The sequence below is a fragment of the Galendromus occidentalis genome, unplaced genomic scaffold (genome assembly GCF_000255335.2).
Source record: "Galendromus occidentalis unplaced genomic scaffold, Mocc_1.1 scf7180000077474, whole genome shotgun sequence".
In the NCBI taxonomy this organism is placed as follows: domain Eukaryota; kingdom Metazoa; phylum Arthropoda; class Arachnida; order Mesostigmata; family Phytoseiidae; genus Galendromus; species Galendromus occidentalis.
The window spans coordinates 1,030,889-1,054,459 of record NW_003805462.1 but is presented as its reverse complement, the minus strand read 5'-3'; the positions used below and the strand labels follow the sequence as shown (position 1 = coordinate 1,054,459).

Sequence of the window (23,571 nt, the reverse complement as noted above, 5' to 3'; positions counted from 1 at the left end):
CGGTTCTCCTCACCGCATCGAAGATACCGCCATGAAATCCTCCGACCTGATTCTCCGCTCCGTTGATTGCGAACGAAAACTGCAACGGAAGTGGGTCTGTTCATGTACGGCGTCTGTATCTTTACCTACCCTTAACATGCGAATCGTCACTATCTTGAAGGCAGAATACTCCGTCACTTTGGTGGATCACTAACAGGAATATAGGAGACTCTCAGATGAGGCATTTTCCCACCGAAGCAAAGGGGTTGAGAGTTCTCAACGACGACAACCGGAGAAAGCTGAACTCCGAGACTTCAGGGTAGTTGTTCGCTGTTGGTATTGCCTCAAAATTAAGGAGTATCACCAATGATTGATGACCGCGGCAGAGATCTCGGAGCGGCGGCCGATCGATGAACGAGACTCGTGACAATCGGGCGAACCATTCTCCCCTACGACTTGTATACGAGATCGAAGCAGCGATAAATTGAACGACCCGGTCGAGCTTTCCGCAAGCCACCCAATGTGAAGGGAGAGCAACCCCCTCATGATCTCCTTCCGGTATATAGGGCTCCGTTTGAGGCTCATCATCATCGGGGGTTCGCCCCTACCGAGACAATGACCCTGCCCCGCCTCCCGTAAACAAAATCCTGGGCTCGCGCCTGAACCCACCAGATAGGTAGAGTTGAGTGCTCTCGAATCTCGGAGCTGAAATTCCTGCAGATATCCCTTTTCGCCGATCGAATCGGAACCGAGATTTCCCCCTCATCACCAAGCCTATCTTGGACTTCATCCTTCCCCGGACTGTAATCCACGGCCCCTCCGCAAATCCTTGTCTGACGAGCTCTGATCGGGTGCTGCTGTTCCGAAACCTATGGGAGACTTGAAGAGATTCCGAAGACGCTCCAACAATCTCACAAATCATGTACGAACGACGCAGCGCAGAGAATAATGACCTTGCTTACGGTGCAAGAAAAGAGTACAATACATTTCATCATGCGATTTCTTTCTTGTCTGTGGAGGTCGTTCGGACTAAGGTTTGAGAATCTCTAAGTAATCTGATATCCTCAACCGGAACTCAATCAGACTAATGAGAAGTAAGATGTCGATGAGGCTCCCCTCGAGAGTCGGAGTTTTCATGCTATAGCTGAGTACATGGTCGAGGAAAATCCCGCATATCGTTCGAGATTTTTCCAAGCAAAATGATACAAACATTCGAGACCGAAAAATATACATGACGAGCCTATCCCCGCTAAGTATATGAATAGCGATCCCGCAGTCTCTTGAAGAGTAATCGGATCGTCATTATCCTCGTTGATGGGATTGTCGTACACTCTCGACCACGGAGGAATTTGCGGCAATGAGTACTCCCGTACGTATCGCGACGGCGATTCCATCAGCCAATTGGTCCTGCCGGGAACGAAGTACATTTGAGGGATTCCAGTGGATTCCTCATCTCGGTGCTTTGAATGCACGGAAAGGAAGGTGAGATACCACAAACCCCTCTCTGCTTGCTTACTTTCTGTTAAATTCGCGAACGAACTGCTTTGGGAGCGTATGACGATTGAAATACCAGGTAGCGTGGATGACCATCACAAAGTCCTTTGCGCAGTAATAGAAGGCCCCTCGGGTGTCCTCATTCGCTTGCCACCCATAATAGAAGAAGTACTTGAAGAGTTCGCAATCGAGAATCGTGAAGGAGGTACCGTTGAAGATTCCCCTCGTCACAGCAGGTGACAAGACTTCCTGCGGAGTTGCAGGAAGACCAAATCTGTCGAACATGTTCGCGAGAGCCTTGTAGTCTGGGTTGGCATCTCCTTGGATCTAAATGGGTTTATTTTTTCGTAGTTTTTTCGCAAGATCTAAAGACTGCAATTGATAACGCCCTTGTGTCTGCGCGCATCCCTCCGGACTGTTCGAGGAGGAATGGCGCTCAGTAGGACGGGGATTCCGGCTGATTGAGAACTCACCCTTATGAGGTTTGTAAGGTAGGAGTTCGCGGTGATGGCTGGCCGTATTTTCGTTTCCTTCACGAGCTCCTTGATGTAGGATATTCGTTTGGTTGGGGGTTTCATCACCATCGACGCTTTGATGAAGGAGGAGAAGAGGTTGTTCACAAAAAACGCCACAAAGATGAAGAGTATGACGATGGCGCGACTCACCACGCTCTTGCTGCTGAAGTCCCCGCCTGGAGACGAACGGAATTCCTATTCACAGCTCGAATGGAATTCGGAAGACCTAACGTGAACGCTGCCAGACGAGTTATTCCAAGGTGGAAGCGAAACGCCTCGCATAAGCGAGCTTCCATGTCGAGCCCGAGCCCCGATGATGCTCACGCTCCGCCCCAGAATCGCTATCACGACGAGCCGACCGAAAATAAGGAATACATCGGAGATTTCGAAAGTATCACGAACCCTGATTCAGAATGGTCTGATAACCAGAAACGACGAGAACTCCAAAGTCTTGCGCCTCTGGATCTGTCAGCTTGTTCTGTAGCCATACCACGAAGAACACCGAAGCCGCGACAAGCCACGGCATGCTTATCATCATCACGTACATCCCTAGATCCAAGATCCAGAGTAGAGATGTCGAATCCGTACCGTAAGCGACCTTCATGCCTGTAATCGCAAAAGTATTGAGTGTTGTTTTACGGAATGGACAAATTGACCCTTCGGGTGAACTCCTTCCACTGCCCCTGGATTGAAAGACTCAGCGGAGGCAAAAGTCGGCAGGAGGACCTCTGTCCTTGGGCCGACATCGGTCGAGAGGTTCCCAAGCCCAGGACTGGCCTCGCCTCGCGGTCCGTATCCTGCTTCGCAAGAATACGGTAAGAAGTCCTCGTCGATGTAATTCATCGGGGAGTCCCCATCGCAGAACGAGATCCGGAAAAATCGGGCACATCGAGCAGGTAATCCCGTTGAGCCTTGAAGAACGTACTCACCAGTGATGATTACGTATTGCTCATAAGTGATCGGAGAGCCGGGATCGAAATGCTGGCCATATGTATTGAGGTAGCTGTGCGGCCCGAAAGCTATGTCGCTCTCCTGTCGAATCGGATGGAATAAATCTCATATGGTGGCTATAGAATGGGGTTTGGCCCATTCGGCATCGGACCTGACGGTAGGGGACTCAGATGGACAACTCAAGGATGCCTACATTGGCCAACACGGGTGCGAACATCCCAGAGCACGCGGTCTCATTACAGTCGCCGAATGTCAGGTCTTCAGGCACTTTGGCGAAATGAGTCGCGTTCATCAATTTGCAGACCTGCGATTCAGCCCTCGTTATCACAGTCGGAGTCTGGCCGTACGCCAAGGTGATCGGAGCTCTTTGGAGGGAATACCCCGTCTTATCACTCGCTCGCCGCGGATGCGGTTGGAGGGACTACTCACATCTTTGAACAGTCCGCCGTGGTAGCCCCCGACTTGACCATGTTTATCGAGCGACATCCTGTGCAGCCACTGACGATGGAGTCATGAAATCGTGAGCAATAGGATAGGACACAAGGACTGGAAAACTGCTACAGATCTCGGATTCGTCCTCCGTTGACAGTCAAGACGTGGTGTATCCTTGGAAAATCATTCTGCACAACGGATTGGTTTACTCACGGGAATCATGGTCACCCTCAGGTGTGTCATGGTCGCTGTCGGAATGTGTAGCGTGTTTATGGCTCAACGGATATTGGACCAATGATTTCGGAAGAGTGAGGGACGCCCGAGATGTGTCCAATGCATTAAATACGAAGAGGCGCTGTTCGTGCTTTTATTCTGATTTATTGACCCGAAATCGGATCTGAGTCGCCGGCAGGACATTTCTCGGGGTGTCCGAGTCCTCCATAAGGATCGCATTGTCTCTTGCTGAATTTTTTATTGAATTTAAGCATTCATAGAACGATTCCCGAAATGGTCTACTCGACCTCAGTGACCTTCGCAGAGAACTGTGTGACAAATAGAAAGCGCAACCCCTCTGCTCCAGGTTCAGCTCGAGTCTCTCGGCAAAATGACTCCTTCGACTCGTTCAAAAATGTAGCTCGGTTGGAACTCAGCTCTGAGGTCAATCGCCGCGGATACCAGATGGAACGATCAAATTCCCCGGGAACTCTTTAATCGGCCAATATGAGCTACGTTCCCGCGATACGATGGAGATACTCATGAAAGAATTTGATTCTAGATTCCAGTGAGGATGTGAAAGGTTGAGGCTGCAGGTCTAAAAAGAGAAAACTAAGGATTCATGATTCGCATAACGTGTGATTTATCGTAGAAATTCTAGGGAAATTCCAGGCCGGAAGTATCTCAGGAGTCCAGGGTCAAGTGTAGTGGCGCTCGGAATTGTTTCCCTTTCACGAGATCCTCGAGGAGCTGGAAACCATTGGAGACGTTTTTCAGTCTGGGAACGGTACGTATAATGTCACCGGAAGGACATAATATTCAGAATGAGACTCACCTCTCCATCATACGATCTCAACGGGGAAATTTCACACACTATCGGCTCGTGAACCTCTTTCTCACTGTTGGGAATAAGCAGAATGTCAACGACCCGGGATAGACCGAACTTTTTTTCATCATTGGTAAGACACAAGAAAGAGAGTTTTCGGCTGGTTACAACTGCCACTCGTTCTCCCGTGCGCTATCTATCCGGAGTAACCATTACAAGATCGCCATAAAAAGTAAACGGAAAGGCAGGTGAAAACTACAAACCTCTTTACAGCTCTATTGGAACTGAAATCAGAGCGTAAAACAATGAACATCAAGTCGAAACATTCGATAGGATCATTCAATCAATTTTTGCATACAGATAGAGTGCTCCGAATTAACATCGATCGGGACTAATTCATGCGCCTTCGCTTTGGCATCATGCCTATGATGATGGATACGAGAGCGAGCTGGGTTTCGGTTCTAAAGCTCACGCTAAATATAGGACTTACGACGGAATCAAGGCGATGGGAGCTCCATTTTCATCGATGAAAGTCCCTCCCGCATTGACAATGTATCTATGATGTAAGTCGTACAGGTGATGCCGACAAGTCGTCGGCGTATCCTTCTCGGCACCGTCCGCGTTCTTCAGGGGCGAGAACTCGTCTTCTCGAAGAACCTCCCAAACAGCGAAGTTACTAAAGGAGAAAGAAAAGCGTCAGCGTGCCGGAACTCATATTCTCCGAGTTTAATAGCGTTCCGCAGTCGAAACGAAAGAATATTCGCCTATGAAATTGGCGCCTGCTCTTCCTCCACGGCTCGGCGGGTGATCGAGTGATCGACATTCCACACGCTCCACAGACATAATCCTTCACGAATACTCACTCGGAATATTCGAAGACGTCGAACACGAACATTTCGAGTTTGATGCCGTTGGGTTTCTCGGGCTTCGTCACTTGGCCCTCATTGTTCAGGTACGGGATCTTCTTCTTCGCGATGTGGTACTTGAGCGCTTTTTTGCTGCAATGAATTCGAGCCTAGTGGATAATTTTTTCCAGAGTTTACCCCGTGTTCTCTCCTCGTGCGTGAGAAGAAAATACGGTTCCTTCCCCTCGCAGAAGGAATTCCCTCGAAAGTGAAGAAACCGATCGAACTATGCATACAGAACTAGAAGGGTCACAGGTGCAGAACAAGAAGGAAATCGGGAATTCAGGGTATCGGGAGAGGCAGGCTCCACAGGGGATCCAGAACCGACTCCTTGCGGGACAAGGACTCACAAAACCCAGAGTGCGGGGCATCGTCTTACCTTTGCGGATCTTCGTTGCCGTTGATATCCAGCTTCGACAAGCAAGCGGCGAGTCTACGGAGGGAGCATCGGATAGGAGAGAGGGGATGGGGTTGCGTGAGGGATAACATGCGGCTGTGGGGCGAGCGTCGAAAGATCCCAGTCGAAGGAACTAATGAGACGATGCAGGAAACTTACCCGGACACTCGAGTCAGGAAGTCGAACGTAAAGAAGTGATTGCATATGTTGCCGGCGTCGAAAGTCAGACTGCCGTCCGAATTTCTCTTTTGAGCTGTTTCGGCGGAGATCTCGGAGTACTCGACCACTTGATAGCGTCCGTTCACTCGGCACACCACTCCGACGGCCTCTGTAGGAGTAGCCTTTTTCACAACCTGGAAAGTAGATGGAACATTCAACTCCTTTTCGCAAGACAGTAAAGGATGGGGATGTTTGTCCTCGAAGGGAATAAGGCGCCCGAATAGTTTCGGAATAAATCCGGCCCAGCTATCGAGAGGTGGAGCGACGATACCTTGGCAGCACAGTCTGCTCCTTTGCTCATGCAGAATCCGATGAAAGTGGGATCGGCGATCTTGACGAGTATGTTGTCGACGCAATAGACGTGTATGAACTTGATTCCTCTCTTCTTCATGTCCTCGAGGATGGCGCGCTTGTATAGAACGTTATACAGCCCACCATTCCCGTCCGGGCTGAGAGCTAAGCGGTGTTTCTTCTCCAGAATGATTTTTCCGTCGAAGGTGAAGCTGGGCATCATGTTTTGCTCGAACACCACCAGATTGTCACCCTCGAGGCCGAAGAAACCGTTTTTCTCAAAGTATTCGATCGTCGGTTCTTTCGTGTGCTCGCTGGTCATGATGTACCAGGGGATGCTACCGCGTTTTCCGGTTTGACGCTCAGAGAGCTCCTCCAATCTTATGAGTCGTTCCGCCTGTAAATTGTACAGGGTTTTCCCGGACGGTAAACCAACGTCGTACATTCCTTTGGGATAAGGCACTCCCAGACGTGTTCCCTGACCGCCAGCCAAGAGCAGCGCAGCGACCTCGCCCCGGGAAATTGCTTCGAGCCCCGCTTTCCGGTATGCGGCGAGCTCATCTTTGGACGCGCGAGCGATTGAGCCGAACTTTTCGGCTGGAACTGGTTCTAGGAGTTCATCCAGGTTCTCCTCTTTATTCGGTACCATAACGTTCGAGAAGGCGGCCATGCATCTCGCGATATCCACGTAGTGGATGTCAGCTGTCGAAAGGGAACAATCATGTCAGGTGAAGCTCTCAGCTCCCCGATGAGTTTCTCGCCATCCAATCAGACTCCAAGTTCTCCAGGGAATCATTTTTTTTGTGATATTCCGGAATACGCACCGACAAGTTGGCCTCGTTGTTTTTCGTTGAGCTCATCCCAAAACTGCAGAAGATGTTCTTGTCCATGTTCGTCGAGCAGTTGCTTGATTTTCCTGGTTTCAGCTTCAGTCATCGCGTGCTCGCTGAAGTAAGCGTGGCTGGAAGTAGATAGTCAGATCAATGGGAGCCACTGAGTAAGACCAGCTGTCGAGAGCCCAGCTGGTCTATTAATGGATCGATCATCATAAAAAACGTAGTATGTATCTATTCCAGTTCATCGCTCGGGAGAAGAAACTCGTGGAGTCGTCTCCCCCAACCAGCTGACCCATTTCCATCATCGTTGCATAAGCTGGCCGGAAGACAGACGGAGCGCAACCGATGACGAGGACAGTTAGGTGAGGTTTGGAATCGAAACAATCTACCATTGATCGAGCAGTAGCAGAAAACCCATTCGATGGGTGACGCCGCGCTGCGCGTAAAAAAATACGGCGCGTGCGCCGATTCTGTCGATCGCCCGACAGTGATCAATGCGGGCTGCGACGATCAGAGCACTCACATCTGATGGTATGGGTCCTCAGACATCGGATCTTCGACTCGATTGAAACGGCCATCCTTTACAATGTAACGAGGCATTTCGGGTGTCCAGAAGTTCGAGCTTCCTCGGAGCTGGCGACAACGGGCCTCTAACAGCATTCGAACGCGCGGATTTCCCACAACATCCGAACGCGTTGAAGGAGCTCTCCAGGAGCACTCTCCACCGTATCGCGCGGATTGACACTCGCATCGCTAAAGATCAAACATAGCCGTCTCGAGTGCTCTCTACCAATTGCTCAACAGAGAGTCTCGCGCTTTACCAGCGCTCTCAGAGGGATCGAGAGAGAGCTAAAAATGAAATTTCAAATGCCGACACGCTCTGCTGACTGCTTAATCCGCGAAATCGCGGAAGACCGCTGCACCGGTGGCGTTCCGTTTGAGCTCTGCTATGCGCAGCGCGACGCTATGTGATTATGTGCCGGGCGTGATACATGGATTGAGGAAATGACCGTCAGAATTTACGTGCCACGCGAACGCATTCCCTGGCACAGAGCATGTGGTGAGTGAAATTTCGAGTGACTTAAATTCCGCAGCTGCTGGTAGGCCGGACGAGCCATTAGCCGGCCCGCCCGCGTCGGCAGTGTATCGGGGAGCGTCTCCGAATTACGTTTCTCCCTTAAGCTACCTCATCGCATGGATGATCTCGCGATGTCCCACCGACGGAACGGATCTACATGAGTTGCCCACGTGCAGCCCCTATCGTAAGCGAACGCTCTGCAGAGTCTTACTCTGGAAAAGGAATCCGAGTCCTGTACGCTTATTCATTCCTATGCTGTTCACCAATAATCTCGGCCCGCTTCTCGGGGTCGGAATGAGTTGCTATGGGGTGGGTCAGCGATGCGAACATCGAAAGAAGGGGTGCGTTCCCCACATTCAGGAGCTCGTCGAATTAATCCCCCGATCGATGCGAGACCTTCGAACAAGAGAGAATTTTGCTCCGACCTGAAGCAGATCCTGAATGAGGGTGAAGCCTAGAAATCATGCCGCGTGTGGTCGAAGCAAGTATGGGAGCGCACTCCGATCTCTGACAAATTCTTTCTCCGATTCTGACTACTTCGAGCTCTGACTTGGGCGAATCGATCTCTGGCAAAGCGGCAGCTACTCAATCGGCTTCCGATTCGGATTATGACAGAGTAATTGTTATGCTCCGATACCACCGCTACTCCGATAGGAATTCGAACATTAAGTAAACCATAAACGTTCAACATTCATGAGCGATCGCGAGCGGATCGTTTCGAATTACGAACGTGAATCGCTCGTCTCTTTATGGTCACAAACCATTATAAGCAAAGCGATCCCGCTACGGAGTGGACGATGTATGCTGTTTCACGGAGCAGCGATTATTCACAACACCTGATTACACGGCGAGCATAGTGAAAGAGCCCTTGGTACGTCAAGTACTTTCGCTCCGTACAGAGCTGCGTTGTACAATAAGACGTGTAATTATATAAAATTGTTGTTACACCAAGGTGGATACAAGTCGGATCAATGGATTATGGGACAGCAGTAAGACTTCATCCCGATCCGGTTCTCACCAAGGTCTCGCTCGATCGGCGGCGACTTCCACACAAAAACGCTCTTTGTCACAGGCTGACAACAGCAACAGAAGTCAGAACTGTGGTTCGAGTGACTGTCGAGTTTCGCTTGATGAGAATGTCTGTCAATCACTCACTCACACATCGTATGAGCACGGAGTTCCGCGGTAGGGCGCGGGGGATAACTTCGAACGGGTCGACGAAATTCTCGAACAACTACTGACCCTGGCGAAAACTAGTTTCGTTGGAAGAGTTTTGAGTTGACGAGCGCCTTTGAGACTTATTGCGGTCTGAGAATGAGCTCTGTTCCGGAGAGGGCAGCTAACAATCTGATGATTGTAGAGAGCTACGGATATCATGGGAGTAATCAGTCCGAGAATAGGAGCTTACAGAACATCAAGCCGCGACTCCGGCGTGAAAGAAGCGAAGGCTACATCTACATAAATGAGGGGGATTCGAACAAACTTGTCTTCCAAAAGTTTACCTCTCAGGGGGAGACGCATGGAGCACCACGTCGCTGCGATGGGGACCCATCTTAGCTACAAAGCTTCGACTTAACTACAAAGAGCTCGGCTCCGAAGAGTTTGCCCTCCGACCTCAGACTGAGCACGATGCGGAATCGACGAAGTCTCAGACCGAGCTGGGGTGAACTACGAGAGGATGGGCTCGCCAGAGAGGGTTTTTAATGAGAAGTGTTTGGATCGCTTCGTTGATGGTGACTCGATCATCCTTCCTAGAACTCCCGACTACGAGGTGTACTCACGCTCTCTGAGAACCTCCGCGAAATTCCATCCTCCGAGAGGTACGAGCGAAGCAGGGCTCGGACTCCACGAGAGTACTTCGAATGATAATCCAACGCGAAACAACTCACCGAAAGAGACGGCGCCAATCCTTCGGTCGCAAAACTACCGATGAACACGGAATGACTGACTGCTGTCGGTCTGTCGGATCCGCTCACGATGTACCGTTAATCCCACGGGCACCCCTCACCGAGAAGCCCTCGCAGCGGCGCGTTTTGCCTCGCGTACAATGACCACTGTCTAGTCGAATGAACGCTCGTCAAACTGACCGCTCAGTGATCAGTCATCTTCCGCATGCGACGATCGCTTGCGCCGGTTTCATTGCGTTCCCTCGATAACGCCGGCGTGGAAATTTCGTACGAGCGAACGAAAATTGTCGTCGAATCAGCAAGCAAGAATTCGGCCCCGCCAGCTGTTAGCTGGAATTGGGGGTGGAGCCGACATTCGTCTCAGTGAACACTAATGCTTCTGCTATCGTTTTTCACGGATTCTGAATTTTCGCGTGAAAACTCAAGAGAGGTCAAGGTTGGTTTTCGTCAACGCCGATTTTCGACCAAGGAGGGCGCTACGATTTACGCCCACCCGAGACCCAGACAGAAATATGACGAAATTCAAGCGTACGGAGCTATCCGACGTCAAGGGACCGATCGATCAATTACAGACTCGGCGAGCAGCGATTTCGGAAATCGAAAAACTCGCTCTTGCGCTTGAGCCTAACTCAGGATATCTGATTATCGGCATGCGGAAGACCATTCCACGAGTTTGCAGGAAGAGTATAACTGGTCGAAAAAACGGCCCCGGATTATCGTGGGGGCGGTTTTGCTCAGGAGAAGTAGGGGCTCGCTTCGCGAGGAACATGGGGAGCACGAGCCGGGCTAAACATGTGGCAGAACCGTTTCGTGATGGCCTATCCGTTAGATAATATGGTTATCCGCGGATCGAGCATCATTAGAATGCTTCGGGAGAAAACTCGGAGGAGCCCAACCGAAGCTGCGGAAGACGCGCGCTCTGAGATCAAGTAAAAGATCAACGATACCTTGGGTTGGTGGGCATCGAAATTCGGCGCTCAATCGGCAAGAGCTGCAAAGGAACTGAATTTTCTGCGGGCAGTGTCTGTGATTGCGCGATAGCGGGGCTCGAATATTTGAAGGTCAAACTTTGGAATCGGTTCCAAGCCACCGTAGCGCTCTCCTGCGCGCGAGAAGACTTTTAAATCATTTCGCCAAGAATCAGAGTCTTGCTCGCGGGGTAACACATAATGACTATGACTACGGGTGAGGAGAACCCTAAATCCGTCATGAGAGAGCGGCAGGAGTCCCTTGGTGGTCAACTGAGGCAGGATTTCTACGCTCAGCGAGAATGAGTGCGACTGGCATTGTCTCGAACGTCATCCAGAAGAATTCAAACGTTTCTCAGTCGAATGTAATACGCGAAAAAGGGAAACGTCATGCTCGCGAAGCTCTTAAAAATCGTCAAACAAGCTCCCGGGAGTCTGCTTACGCCATGACCACGGTCGCAGAGCATAAATAAACGTAAGAAGAAAACCGGGAGATGAAAGTCGTACGCGAAGATTTTCGAACTTCTCCTCGGAACGAGCCTAGTGATCGCGTAATCGAATCGAAGGGGATTCGTGTAGATTCAGGAGTTCCCCAAGCGCTGGAGGATTGGAATGGAGCTCAATGAATTCAGTGCGTCGGTGCTCCACAGCGTGATCCGATCGGGCACCAATCGAACGGATCATTGTATTGAAGATTTTTCGCCAGACCAAGAGCTTCCAACTCCGTGTATGAACCAGTAGAATTGATTTCGATAGTGATTCGACGGCCTGATTATCCATGGTGGCAGCGGTGAAGACTCACGAGCGGAATACTGAATGACCCATTCTAAGTACCTCCAGTATTTTCTTCAAATACTTTTCGCTTCTCGCATCGATATGCTGAAGAGAATTCGCCTAGAGCCAGTTGCTAGAAAATACGCCAAGAGACTGAGGCACTCCGCCCGATAGGTCCGAGCCAAGTTCCGGGATCTGTCGATGGAGAGGCGCGCTCGTCAGCTGATCGCGAATCGTCTGTTCAGAGTAGACAAAGTGGAACGAGAAAGAGCATCCGCGCACTCGATGAAAGTCCCGCGGTACTTGAAAGAACGATGCTGATCCTTTGCTAGTGCTCCTCACCTCCATCGACTTGCGAGAGTCGAATTAATCCTCCTCCGAACAGATCTTTGGGGTCAAGCGATTGAATCGTCATGGAGCGGTAAACTGTGTGACACGCGGCTATCACCGAGTGTTTTGTGGCACTGCTTAGTCACCGTGACCAAGGTACCACAAATATTACACAAGAGAATCCTAGAAAGGCTTTTCACCAACATTTCATGATTTTCACCGGCATTCTCGGGACGTCTGCAGAACGTGAGCGCGATTTGAGCTGGAAACGCGTCTGAGTGTGCTTTTGAATCCAGCGGATCCCGGTGTGGTACTATTTTGGGACCAGAAGAGCCCATGCGAGTGTTTTAGTGCACCACACATCACACGGCGACAGTGGTCTGCTCTGAGTGTGTGAGTGTGAGAGAGCTGAAAGCTGTGAAAATAGTATTCTATGAGAGAAACTCACTCAAGACATGGAGCCCCAGGTGCAGAGTAAACGCCCCAAAAGTAAGTCCAGAGTTCGAACTCCGACCTCGAAGGAGCTCTACGCCAGGTTCAGATGGCTGATCATGCCTGCTCGGAGGAGGTGAAGGACGGCGCGATGTTCGTTCGAATCAGTCTGAGTTTTGACAAGTCGCTCTGACAGCGATCGTCGTGGTTCGACTTTGAGTTCTGTCTCAGTTGTGGGGAATTAAGCCCCGGTGAACAGTGAGGTGAGTCGTGGTCCAACGATCATGATAGACCTCGTAAGGGAAAATCGAGTGAATCATCGTCGACAGAGCACTGGAAATGGCAGACTGACTTTTAGCTGTTCGATCGCGGTCGTGATTGACTTGGTCGGCAATCATGAGAAGGCTGACCGAAGTCTTGTCGAGCCTCCTCAAATAGACCTTTCGCTTTGTTTCCGGGATGTCTCTTGACAGCGGGACTGGGGCAAGGTTAGAGTTGATTTTCCAGAGAAGCGACAGAGCTCCGAAGGTCAACCCCGGTTCTACCAGGCTGGCATTTTCTTTTCTCGACATCACGTCTCCTACAATGTGTCGGAATTCTTCGTTCGATCGTGATGATCCCCGGGGGTCCCGGATTTTTTTTCTCCGTGCTCTGTCAGTCAAGCTCCCTCCTCATTCAAGCGAAGTATTGCGCAGTCCTGGAACTTGGCTCACGGATGCTATCAGCATTTCTGGCTGGCGGAAGGAAGTTGTCAACGCTGTGTTTACTTGAGGACCATCGTCGACAGTCACCGGACGACGAGACTCGGGGCCTCAGCCAGTGCATTTATCCTTGTGAAAACATGTGTACCCAGGCTCGAAAGTGAAAGTAGGCCAAATTCCACGGTGGTCGCACTGCATTGGTGGGTGGAGTTTAGGCGTGTGGATCTGCACACCCAATTTCCATGAGTCGTATCCGTCCTCGGAACGTTTCGTCATGCGCAGAGCAAAGGGATACGATTACCCGTCTGCTCACGAATTTTCGGTTCCATCCAACGCGACGATGCGATAATCGCTCCTCCTCCGCAATCCACCTCAACTTATCGTCTCCTCTCGGAGGTCCTCGCTTCTGACCTCGACGAGGCGACGCTCCACCGCATGCAATTTTCTTATCATTCTTGATGATACTTATATATTTCTCCCTCTATATTTTGGAAATTACTCACCCCATCCGACTGCCTTCCCACGAATGACGGGAAGGTACTTTTCACTCATGTTCCCGGCGTCGGTGCCGGCGTCATATACAGGGTACAGCTTTCGCCATTTCTGTCGAGCTCGACGAACACTTGTGAGCATTTCTCTCCGGAACCTCGGATCCCCGCTGACTCTTGGGGAAGGAGCCGCTCCCACACAAAGCCGAGATGCTTCCGACCTCGGCATCCGTTGATGATCCCTTTGCCGACACTGAATCAACCATGCAGGAGATAGATTGTTCCGCACGGCGGGAGTGATCTCGCATATTTATGCTGATCCGGCTCGCAAACTTGAGCCTCGCGAGTCACCGCAGTGCTCCCATGCCTTCGGCGGAAGAGTTCCTCCGTCGAATTTTAGGTGAGCATCCGAAAACGATCGAGGCACAGACCGAGGTGATTCCCAGAGGTGTTTTCCTCACTCGAGTCCTTCGAGTCGCTCACGGAGTCGCATCTCCTGGCAGCAAACGTGTCCGTATCGGGCTGACATCGGGCTCATCCGATGTCGTCCACCCAGTCGGAAGGGACAGCGGAGAGCTCGGTCTTAGCATTCGCGGATAATTGAAGTGCGCAGATCATTCAAAAACTCAGGTAGACCCAATCCTTCAGCTCATGACCTCGCTGTTGACATGTTCGTGGATAATGGTTGGAGCCACGCAGACCTTCTCTCAGGAAGCATCGAAAAATCGGTGGAACCTTCCGAGACTATGCGGTCGCTCCGTGAGCTTTCGCCCCTCGACGATTCGCGATGTACACCGTCGAAAAACGCGTATCTGAGTGCAGTGGTGAAGGTTCCCGAGCGGAAGAGAACGCTCGAGTCAGATGCTGCTGGAAAGGTGGGTCGTTCGTCGTCTTCTCCGAGGATGTTCTGAGGAAGCGACACGGGAGAACACATATCTCAAACGTTTCTCCGCGACCGACCACGTCGACCTCGCGCGCTCCCGGCAGATCCTGCGTCTCACGTTTGAAGCTAGAGGAGCCGCCACTCATCGTTTGTTCCATTTCTGGTATTTGATCAGGAGAGGGTTTTCTGGGAAACTCCTTTGTTTCATTCGAGAGTTTGTTCAAGGATCTCATGAGCTGTCAAGATCCTTCGTAGGTTTCGAACAAGTTCCAAGTATATTGATGCTTCGCCAGTCCCAACGAGTCTCCGAACGTTGGGGATCGAAATGAACGTATTCCGCCAAACGATCCCTGATTTCCTCCAATTTCAGTCGAGGAAAGGCCATTTCTCGCTGTGGGAACCTCACGGGGACGATTACCGTGCGTGTTGAAGACAGACGGAGCTGTTGCGACATCTGGGTATTGGTCATGAGCTGAGTTCTCTTTATCTTTCAGGTAGTGCGTTTCGACAACAACGTCTGAGTGCATGGCAGCCGATACTCACGGCAGGGACGGTCCTGCCGACCTTCTTCTTGGTTGGCCTCGCTTTCATTCCCATCGGGATCCTGCTGCTGATGACGTCGGACGCCGTCAAAGAGGTTAGTGCTTGAGTCTCGCAGCTTTCTCTTCCTGATCCTGGGCCGGAAGAGCTCCGTCTATCAGGCACCTTCGTAGCTCACTGTTATTTCTTGGTCTTGAGTAGTCGTACGCTTAATTTTATGAATTTTTAGCGTCGCACAGTAGGAGAGTGACGATGCGTAACGTAGTTCGATCAACTCTGTTTTTATTGAGAGTGAGGGGTGATTGGAATGCGCCGAGGCGCGAGTATTTCAATGCTTTCTCTGAATGATCTCTTAATGTTAATTGACACTCACTACATGAGAAATTATTGGGCATATACTCGCGTGCCATCCCTTGATTTACCCCGGTCCTTCGCTCAGAGGGCTCGCCATTTCGCCCCCTGACAGCCTCAATATGTGTTTCTGTTCCAGATACAAGTTGATTATACGGAGTGTGTCACCGAGACCGGCAAGCTGTGCAGGGACATATTGGAGGCGAATCGTTTCAATAGAACTGGCAATTCATGCAAATGTGAGAAAGAATTCGATATCGAGGAGGATATCCTGGCTCACGTCTACGTCTACTACGGGCTCAGTAACTTCTATCAGAACCACCGACGCTACGTGAAATCTCGAAGCGATAAACAGCTGCTTGGGAGACCTACCGATGTGTCACCCGACTGCGCACCTTTCGACAGAGCAGGCGGGGAGGGCGGGCTCCCGATTGCCCCCTGCGGGGCGATAGCGAACAGCCTTTTCAATGATACGATCCTTCTCGAGATGCTTACGGCCGAGAACAAATGGAGGTAAGGATGTCCCGTGATCAGAGTCGAGATTTAATATTTTATCGATCTTGGAGAGAGAGATCTCATTGACTGTGCGAGCCGACCCGACCATCAGGGGGAATGAGGGGAACGTTTGCTTCGATTTTTTTCTCTCATCAGGAACGTCGATATTCTGAAAGACGAAATCTCGTGGCCATCGGACCGGAACGTTAAGTTTCGGAACGCGACGTCTTACGAGGGAACAGCCAAACCACCCTACTGGGAGACGACCATCAAGGAAATGGGAGGTTTCACCAATGAAGCCTTGATCGTCTGGATGAGAACCGCCGCCCTGCCTACATTCAGGAAGCTTTATGGGCGGATCAATCACGATCTGGAAGCTTTCAAGCATAAACTCCCGAAGTAAGTCCGTAGAAATGAAAAACGTGAGCTGGGGAGATACTCACGAATAGGTATTGTTTTTTTTCAAATGATGTCGAAACTCGGACTACTGCGGGATTAAGGTGATTTCAACCTATTGCCGAATATTCTTCCAGGGGAAAGTATAAAGCAATTATCACATACAATTATCCGGTGGCGAGGTTCAAGGGCACAAAACGAGTCATCATATCCAACACTTCGTGGCTGGGCGGCAAGAACCCCTTCCTTGGCATCGCCTATTTGACAGTCGGCAGCTTGTGCTTAGTCCTCGGCGCGGGCTTCCTGTTCATTCATCACAAGTTCGGCAAAAAGTGAGTTCCCCCTCCGATTATCGCTCGCTGCTTACGCACCGTTCGGTTCCGACGACGTGGAGCGACTAACTCCGCTTTAGGATTTTTTTTATGTTGCACATAATAATAACAGAGACGATTCTTTCAAAACCCGGGTCACCCTATTCGATTGCACTTGCGACGCTCAAGTCTTGTGAAAAGCACTTATCTCTTCTTTCCCGGGAAACACGTTCACCCCACCCGATACTAGTTATTGTTGGGAAACGTGGATGTGATTCGGGCCCTTTCGTTTGTTGACGACTCGAATTCCCTTGTGATTGACATTGTGGCTTCTATTCTCGGTGTTGTCAGTATGAGTCAAAGAATTTTGGACAAGCACGGTGTACAAGCCTGTGTGAACTCTATTAATCTGAAGAGTCGCGCGGGAGCCGACAGTCAAACCATCGAATTGATTGCGACCCAGAGTTCGAGCTTGTAGCGTCGCTCGTTCGCTCGCTCGCTCAAAGTGCCTCACCCGTCCCGAAAGCACTGTAAACCACAGCACTAACACTCTGCGAGGCTCCACTCTGTCTTTCTCTCCCGATTTAAACTGCGAGTAGTTGGCTTCTAACTCAGCTGCCTGAACGTTTCAGAAACGTAAGTAAAAGTGAGCACGATCCCTGTTTCGCATGTTTTCCATGCTGTTTTCGGATACTGTGTCTATTGTCTTGGATGATTGGGGCCTTGAACTGTCGCGTCTTCGCGTTGCATCCTCAGACAGAGTTTCTGTATGGTGGGAGTCGGTCTAGCTCAAAGAACCGACACGAATGTACATTGATCCATGACGAATGTTTCGAGCCTCTCCTCAACGAACGATATCCGATTCCCGATGATTTTCTCTCTGAAACGTCATTGGAAAATCGCCTCGCTTCCCGCTCCCATTGTGTGCTCGTCGTTGCTCAATGATTCCAGAAGAGAAATTCGGGTTGGTGAATGCCAGACTCTGGGCGGAGAAAGATCTCAGCATGTTCGAGTTCAATCTGACTGCAACTCGGCATCTTCCCAAAATTCAAACTTTCCCCTGAATTCTTTCAAATCCTGGATTAACTTCACTTTTCGATTCCAGTACGAGGGATCTCATCAGTATTACTGGTCGGACTCCATACTGAGCCGCAAGCAAGGTTTATACTTCGTGAATTCTAGTCAAACAACCGACTTAACTATAAGGTCATAGCATAGCGCCTCCTCTTAACGGTCGGGACTTTGGAGTGCCTTATCGAGTCGCGCATTTCATGCACACAATAGAGGATGGAGACATCCGATCAGTTAATTCTTAGAACATTCGTTATACGAAGCGCTGTTGCTGTTGATCGTTATTCCCAAGTGCACTTACTTACTCTTCGGCTAGAATGCCTGAGCATGTCAATTGTTATCAGCTGGATTGAAGAGAGTCAATCGCAGATGTGACACTCGAGTGGAATCTTGTAATATAATCAATATATATCTGTTCGTTGATCGCTGCGAATTTGATTGGTATGAACATCTGCTCCAGGAGTCACTTGTAGATATTTCTGCTGCTATCTCTGATAAGATAGAGTAGTTTTGAGACAGGTTGAATAAAGATGTCGAGTTCCAAACTTCAACAGGGGCTTCAAGTCATTTTTTCCCCATCGACTCGGAGGGCTCGCACGTGTCCGTTGTCGTATAGCAACACATGCTTCTCTTGAACTCGCGAGACACTGAATTGCTCGAGCTGAGAGCGGTCAAATATGATCATCGGACCGAATACCCTCGATTCCAGCTAAGTTTCCGCCAGCGGGATAGTCTGACGAGATCTCCCAGAGCCGCAGCGGAGAGCTACAGGGGTTCGGTGGGGAGCGTGATGACAAGTTCTTGCCCTGAATCGCCAGTAGCTTCCCTAACATACTTTGCCTCTTCTTCTCCGATTCTGATCTTACTCAGTGAGTAGGCGGAAGCGCAAGAGATGGAGCCTTTATGTCGGAAAATCGCGACCAGGCTCAGAATTGGAGCGGCGACGGCGCGGCGCGGGCAATGCCAAATCTTTACAGTCACGTCGGGCTGATCACTGCAAGGGATGATGCGACCAATTCATGCTCCAGGAACAGAGCTCAAGTCACATATGTCCCATCCAGAAAGAATCTTGCTTCAGGATATATTTCCCATGGGAAGAGGAGTTCTTTGGTACCCCGGTACAGATCGCCGAAGCTACATGCTCTGATATCTGCCACGAGGGTTGTTCTTCTTCGACTTCAAAATAGGTTACTGCGGCATGCGTTCATCCCGTCGAGTTCCCGACCATGCCCCGTATTGGTCTACGGAGTCCCAGTTCCTATTCGGAATTCCCGCTGCATGCCTGCGAGAATCTCGATACGGTCATTCCGGACTTCCATCCTCTACGGCTGAGCTTGAGAAATCGCGGACGGCAAGTCTTCCATTCCTCATGAGATTCTTCCAGGTACAAAGCATGCTCCACCCGAGTTCCGGCCAGCTCTTGGACTGACTCCCGAACCATGCGGTTGCATCCTCTCGCAGGATGATCTTAAATCGGTTGAGATCGCGATCGCTTCGGGACATTTCTAGATGGTAGGGGAGACGATTCTCTCCCGGATCGTTCCTCAGGGCAGGGGGTTTGACGAAAGACTTTGCACGTTTGGCTCGACGAGAAGGCACTCGACGAAAATATCGCCCCAAGCACGTCCGGTCAAGACTTATTTTGATTGAGCAGCTGTGGTGCGAGCCCGAATCAGTCGAGCCAGCTTAGAGGCAATCCCGAGTTGGTTTTCGTGCCCCCAGTGCAGGGGGAGAAGTCGAGCGACCCTTCTCTAGAAGCAGATCACAACACCGCCGATGGCAAGTCTCCATAACAGGAGACACTCAACGAACGGGGCCATGTCGTGGAAACCGTTTACATTTCACACGGAGGTCTCCGGCAACGGGCAAGGGCTCAAAATGGTCACAGTTCACGACATCGGTCTCGATCCTCGGAGGAATTTCGGAGAGTTCTTCGACGGCCGTTTCGGCTCTTGTTTCAAGTCAGCTTATGTGATTCTAAATGTCTGGATCACTACGAGAGACGACGGGACTCCACAGGACTCCTATCGGACGGCAGAAGAATTGTGCAACGCTATCGGTTCGCTGTTACGGATATATGACGAAACCTATGTCGGGGTCGGCTATGGTTTCGGAGCTCATCTCCTCAGTATGATGGCCGTCAGAGACCCCAAACGCTTCCGGGCTCTAGTTTTGTTCAATCATCCCTTCCGCGATATCAGCCCGGTGAACGGGTCTCTCATAACGACGCTCGGACTGCTCAGGGCGAGGAAACGTTTCGAAATCGTCACAGCGGGCTTGTTGGATTACCATGATATGCCGAGAGAAGGATACGCAAACGTCGGCTATGCCAGGATGTTTAAAGAATCGGAGGTCACCAAACTAGAAGGAATCATCCAGGCGTGTGTCAACAGACCTGAGGTTGACCCCAATCTTATTCTGTGCCCCATACTGTACATCGTGGGAGAGGACTCTTTGTACGTCGATAATTCTCGGAGGATGTTCGACGCTCGTAAGATGAGGGACCACGACTATATCCTCGAAGTTCCCTGCTGCAACGTACCTCTCTTCGAAGACCCCCATGTTGTGAGTTTTTGCATTATATATTCTGGCAGGCATAACTTTATGTTTCCATTCGACACGCGTTGGTGTTCGACTGCTACCGTCATTCTTCTGCTCATTCTGTGGAGGTGTTTCGCAGGTGATGAATGCGATGCTCACGTTCTTGCGATTCCTCTATCCCAAATGAAGACCTACTGGAACGAATTTTTGTGAATGGAACGACTGAATCACGATGACCTTGGACCACGGATGAGCCCTGAGGGGCTCTGAGATTATTGTGAAGATACTTTAGAACCGTTTCCGTCGTACTGTGGATTCGAGTATCATAGAGCTTTTTAATTCTCGTATTTTCGATACGAGCGGAAATGAACTCCAACGGGACCCGGGGAGCGGGGAATGGTAGGATATTGTAACAATACAAATTAATGATCAAAGTGAACACCGAATACGTGTCGATACCAGGAAAGTGCATTAAAAATGTCTTTTGGAAATCACCCAACCGTGTCCAGAGCCTTGATCAGTTCAAAAACGATTTCTCTATTGAAAGAAAGTTGCACTCTCGAGTCTACCCACAATCAGAGCTTGTGAGTAGATCGAGGCCGAGATCGTTCAAGTGACTTGAGTAGAGCCGTCTCGGTCCGACTTCAGACGGTTTTGAAGTCGGCCGTCTGCTACGTGGGTCGATCGCAGCGTTACTCGAATAACTTCAAGCCTTGATACCTCTCGTTGGCTCCCGAGCTGCGAGTCCTCAACTCGAAGGAGACCGCAGACGTGTGACGTGTATGGGTTTCGGAGGGAATTTGCATTGAAATTGCGAAGCGATGTCTAGACAGACTCGGGCTTAGCCGCCCAGACAATTTCTTTCCGACAAAGAACTTCTCCGTAGCCGTCGTTGTTATCACAGTTTCTTTTTTATGTCTTCTGGAGCACACCGCAGGCGGGCGCTCGGCTCCTCATGATTATTCGCGAATTTTCCCTGGAGGGAAGCTTCCCGAATTCGCCCGATCGGTGCCGGAAGGAACTCGTTTTTCCTTCTCTGATGCAGATCCCGCTTGAAAGTTATCCTCCTGACTAGAGTCGGCCGCTTTCTGGAGAATCATATACAATGGGCGACATAGGTGGCAATTAGCGCTCCTCCACAATCACTCCACGTGCACAGCAGCGATATAATCAGGAGATTGGGAGAAATTCCGGGTAGCGTCGGGAGGGGAACAGAACCACCTGGCTGCTAGCTACTGAATTAGGAACAACTTCCATTCCATGGCTGTCTTATCTGGTCTCGAGGTCACCCTGGGCTCATCCGACGAATTCTAATCTCGCGACAGCTCTTGTCCACTCCTGCAGATGGAGCTGCCAGCTCGGGCCTGAGGTACAGTTCCTGGTTCAGAGTTCAGACACCGATGGGTAGCGGTGCCGGCAATTGGATTCGAATGACACCCGCCTTTCCGAACTGTGAAATGAAATTGTTGAGTACGTGCGAGATTGCCCGAAGCGGTACGCGACAATCCTATCGATAGGAGAACGTACGATGACAAGCTCTCGCCTCGCTACAGCAGCGCTCATGGGTCCCAGACCAATTATTCATCAGTGTGGAGGACTCGTCGGAGGAAAACGCTTAAACTCCTCCGAAGACGTCGATGCCTTGTCAGGTTACAGTCATCTCGTGGGACCCCCTTCATCGTTTCGACGGGCTCGAGCTTGCTGCTGGAACTCCCACGCGAGGCTTAAGCTCTCTGATGCAAGAAACCGCCGTCGGCGTCTTTCACGTCTCCTCGAGGAAAGAATGAGCGGATGGCTGTCGGCGAGACCGACCCGATCCATAGTCGTTGGAAGACATTTTCGAGACATCCTGTCCCAGTTTCGGTCGAAATTGAGATGTTATACAAATCTTTCAGACAAGAGTTCCGTCGGAGGGAATCATGCGTGACGCACCACTCGGCGGGACAGTCTTGACAGGGAGTAGCCGGTCGTGGACTCACAAGTTCACGAGGATTGTTGGGTCGCTGACTCTCATAGCTTGCTCGATTGGCGACTTGCTTCAGAAGCTGATTCCCGGAAGAATGGGTTGACGAAACTTCGATAGGGGGAGCCAGCTTACGAGGTTCCCTCCCATATGAACGAGCGATTGCGTCACCATCCATACAGACCCGAACGATAACCGGAAATCTTACGACAGCTCGCGCAGACACGAGCCATCCGATATTCCTTCTTCCGGAGGAGCTACCTACCAATCCTGTCCAGAAATGAAGTTTCCATTGGGGTATCGTTTTTCGCGGTCAACTCTCTCGCATTCTCTCACTCGCTCCGCACGTCCAAACGGCTGTGCTAAGACTTGGTACACTACAAGAATGGATACAAATGATGAGATTTACACCACGTCGGGAGAGAGCTCGCGAGAAATGTCAGTAGAACGACAAGACTAATCGGCGCGCGAACTGAGTGTGCGAGGGTGTTCTAGAAGAGGAAGGAAAAGGAATTCTCTCGAGATGACACATCATGCCGAAGCCTCAAAGAAACTAGAGCTATGAGCTGGACCGTTTATCGCGGCAGCTGATCGTCGGAGGTGGCGGAAGCGACAGCTGAGAACAAGGTCATGAGATCATTCTTCAGACACTTCTTCCTATGCAGCCATGGGATTCGGCATGCTCCCGAAAACAACTTTGAATTCCGGATAGATAGAGTTGATGGGACCAATGGGCGTGAGTCGACTCTCTTCGGATGCCGCGCGGAAAACACGGAGGTTTGGCACCAGATTGTTTTGTGTCCTGACAGAGTAGGCTTCTTTCGATAATTTTTGGCTGGTGACTCGAGGGTCAGAAAGAATACAGTTGTCACGAAGGCATTCGAGAAGTCTCCATAGATGCGGATCCGGAGAGCACGAGGAAAATTACAGCCGTGCCTCTCTGAGTCAACGCCAAAATCATGAATCAAACGTCGACCTTGGTGTCAGACTTTGGTGCGCGTGCCTTTGAAGTGAGTTGGTCACTGAACGCTCAAGAACTCTGAGCGGAACGCAACGCAATCCGAGATATCGTCGTCAGTCTCGAACGAGACCTCCACCAGATTCGGGGCTCATGCTAGCGCAAGTCGATCAGATCGTGAAGCACATGTCAAGAGATCGATTCGACAGGCTAGCACTTCTACGACTTGCCGGTGGGCTCGGACCCCAGAGCGGACGCTTCGAAAGTCCTGCTCCAGTCGAAGGACGTCTGAAAACTTGTTTATGACACACCATTATTCGATTGCA

At 50.6% G+C, this 23,571-nt stretch overlaps 3 protein-coding genes across 3 annotated transcripts; 2 read left to right on the top strand and 1 right to left on the bottom strand.

Moving 5' to 3' along the window:
* Positions 1-4,097: 4,097 nt before the first annotated feature.
* Positions 4,098-9,738, bottom strand: mmy (UDP-N-acetylglucosamine pyrophosphorylase mmy). The gene is made up of 9 exons (XM_003744726.1): positions 9,639-9,738; positions 7,047-7,183; positions 6,203-6,924; positions 5,872-6,065; positions 5,274-5,408; positions 4,901-5,086; positions 4,674-4,694; positions 4,420-4,483; positions 4,098-4,334 (listed from the first exon to the last, which is right to left on the bottom strand). The coding sequence occupies exons 1-9, from the start codon at positions 9,686-9,688 to the stop codon at positions 4,269-4,271; spliced, it is 1,575 nt and encodes a 524-aa protein (XP_003744774.1). The 5' UTR covers positions 9,689-9,738; the 3' UTR covers positions 4,098-4,268.
* Positions 9,739-12,492: 2,754 nt separating this feature from the next.
* Positions 12,493-18,330, top strand: Cdc50 (cell cycle control protein 50A). Its single transcript, XM_018640098.1, has 6 exons — positions 12,493-12,604; positions 15,114-15,256; positions 15,650-16,023; positions 16,162-16,404; positions 16,539-16,733; positions 17,818-18,330. The coding sequence occupies exons 1-6, from the start codon at positions 12,571-12,573 to the stop codon at positions 17,858-17,860; spliced, it is 1,032 nt and encodes a 343-aa protein (XP_018495614.1). The 5' UTR covers positions 12,493-12,570; the 3' UTR covers positions 17,861-18,330.
* Positions 18,331-19,428: 1,098 nt separating this feature from the next.
* On the top strand, positions 19,429-20,574 carry LOC100901695 (uncharacterized). The gene is made up of 2 exons (XM_003744778.2): positions 19,429-20,348; positions 20,464-20,574. The coding sequence occupies exons 1-2, from the start codon at positions 19,560-19,562 to the stop codon at positions 20,509-20,511; spliced, it is 837 nt and encodes a 278-aa protein (XP_003744826.2). The 5' UTR covers positions 19,429-19,559; the 3' UTR covers positions 20,512-20,574.
* Positions 20,575-23,571: the final 2,997 nt, after the last annotated feature.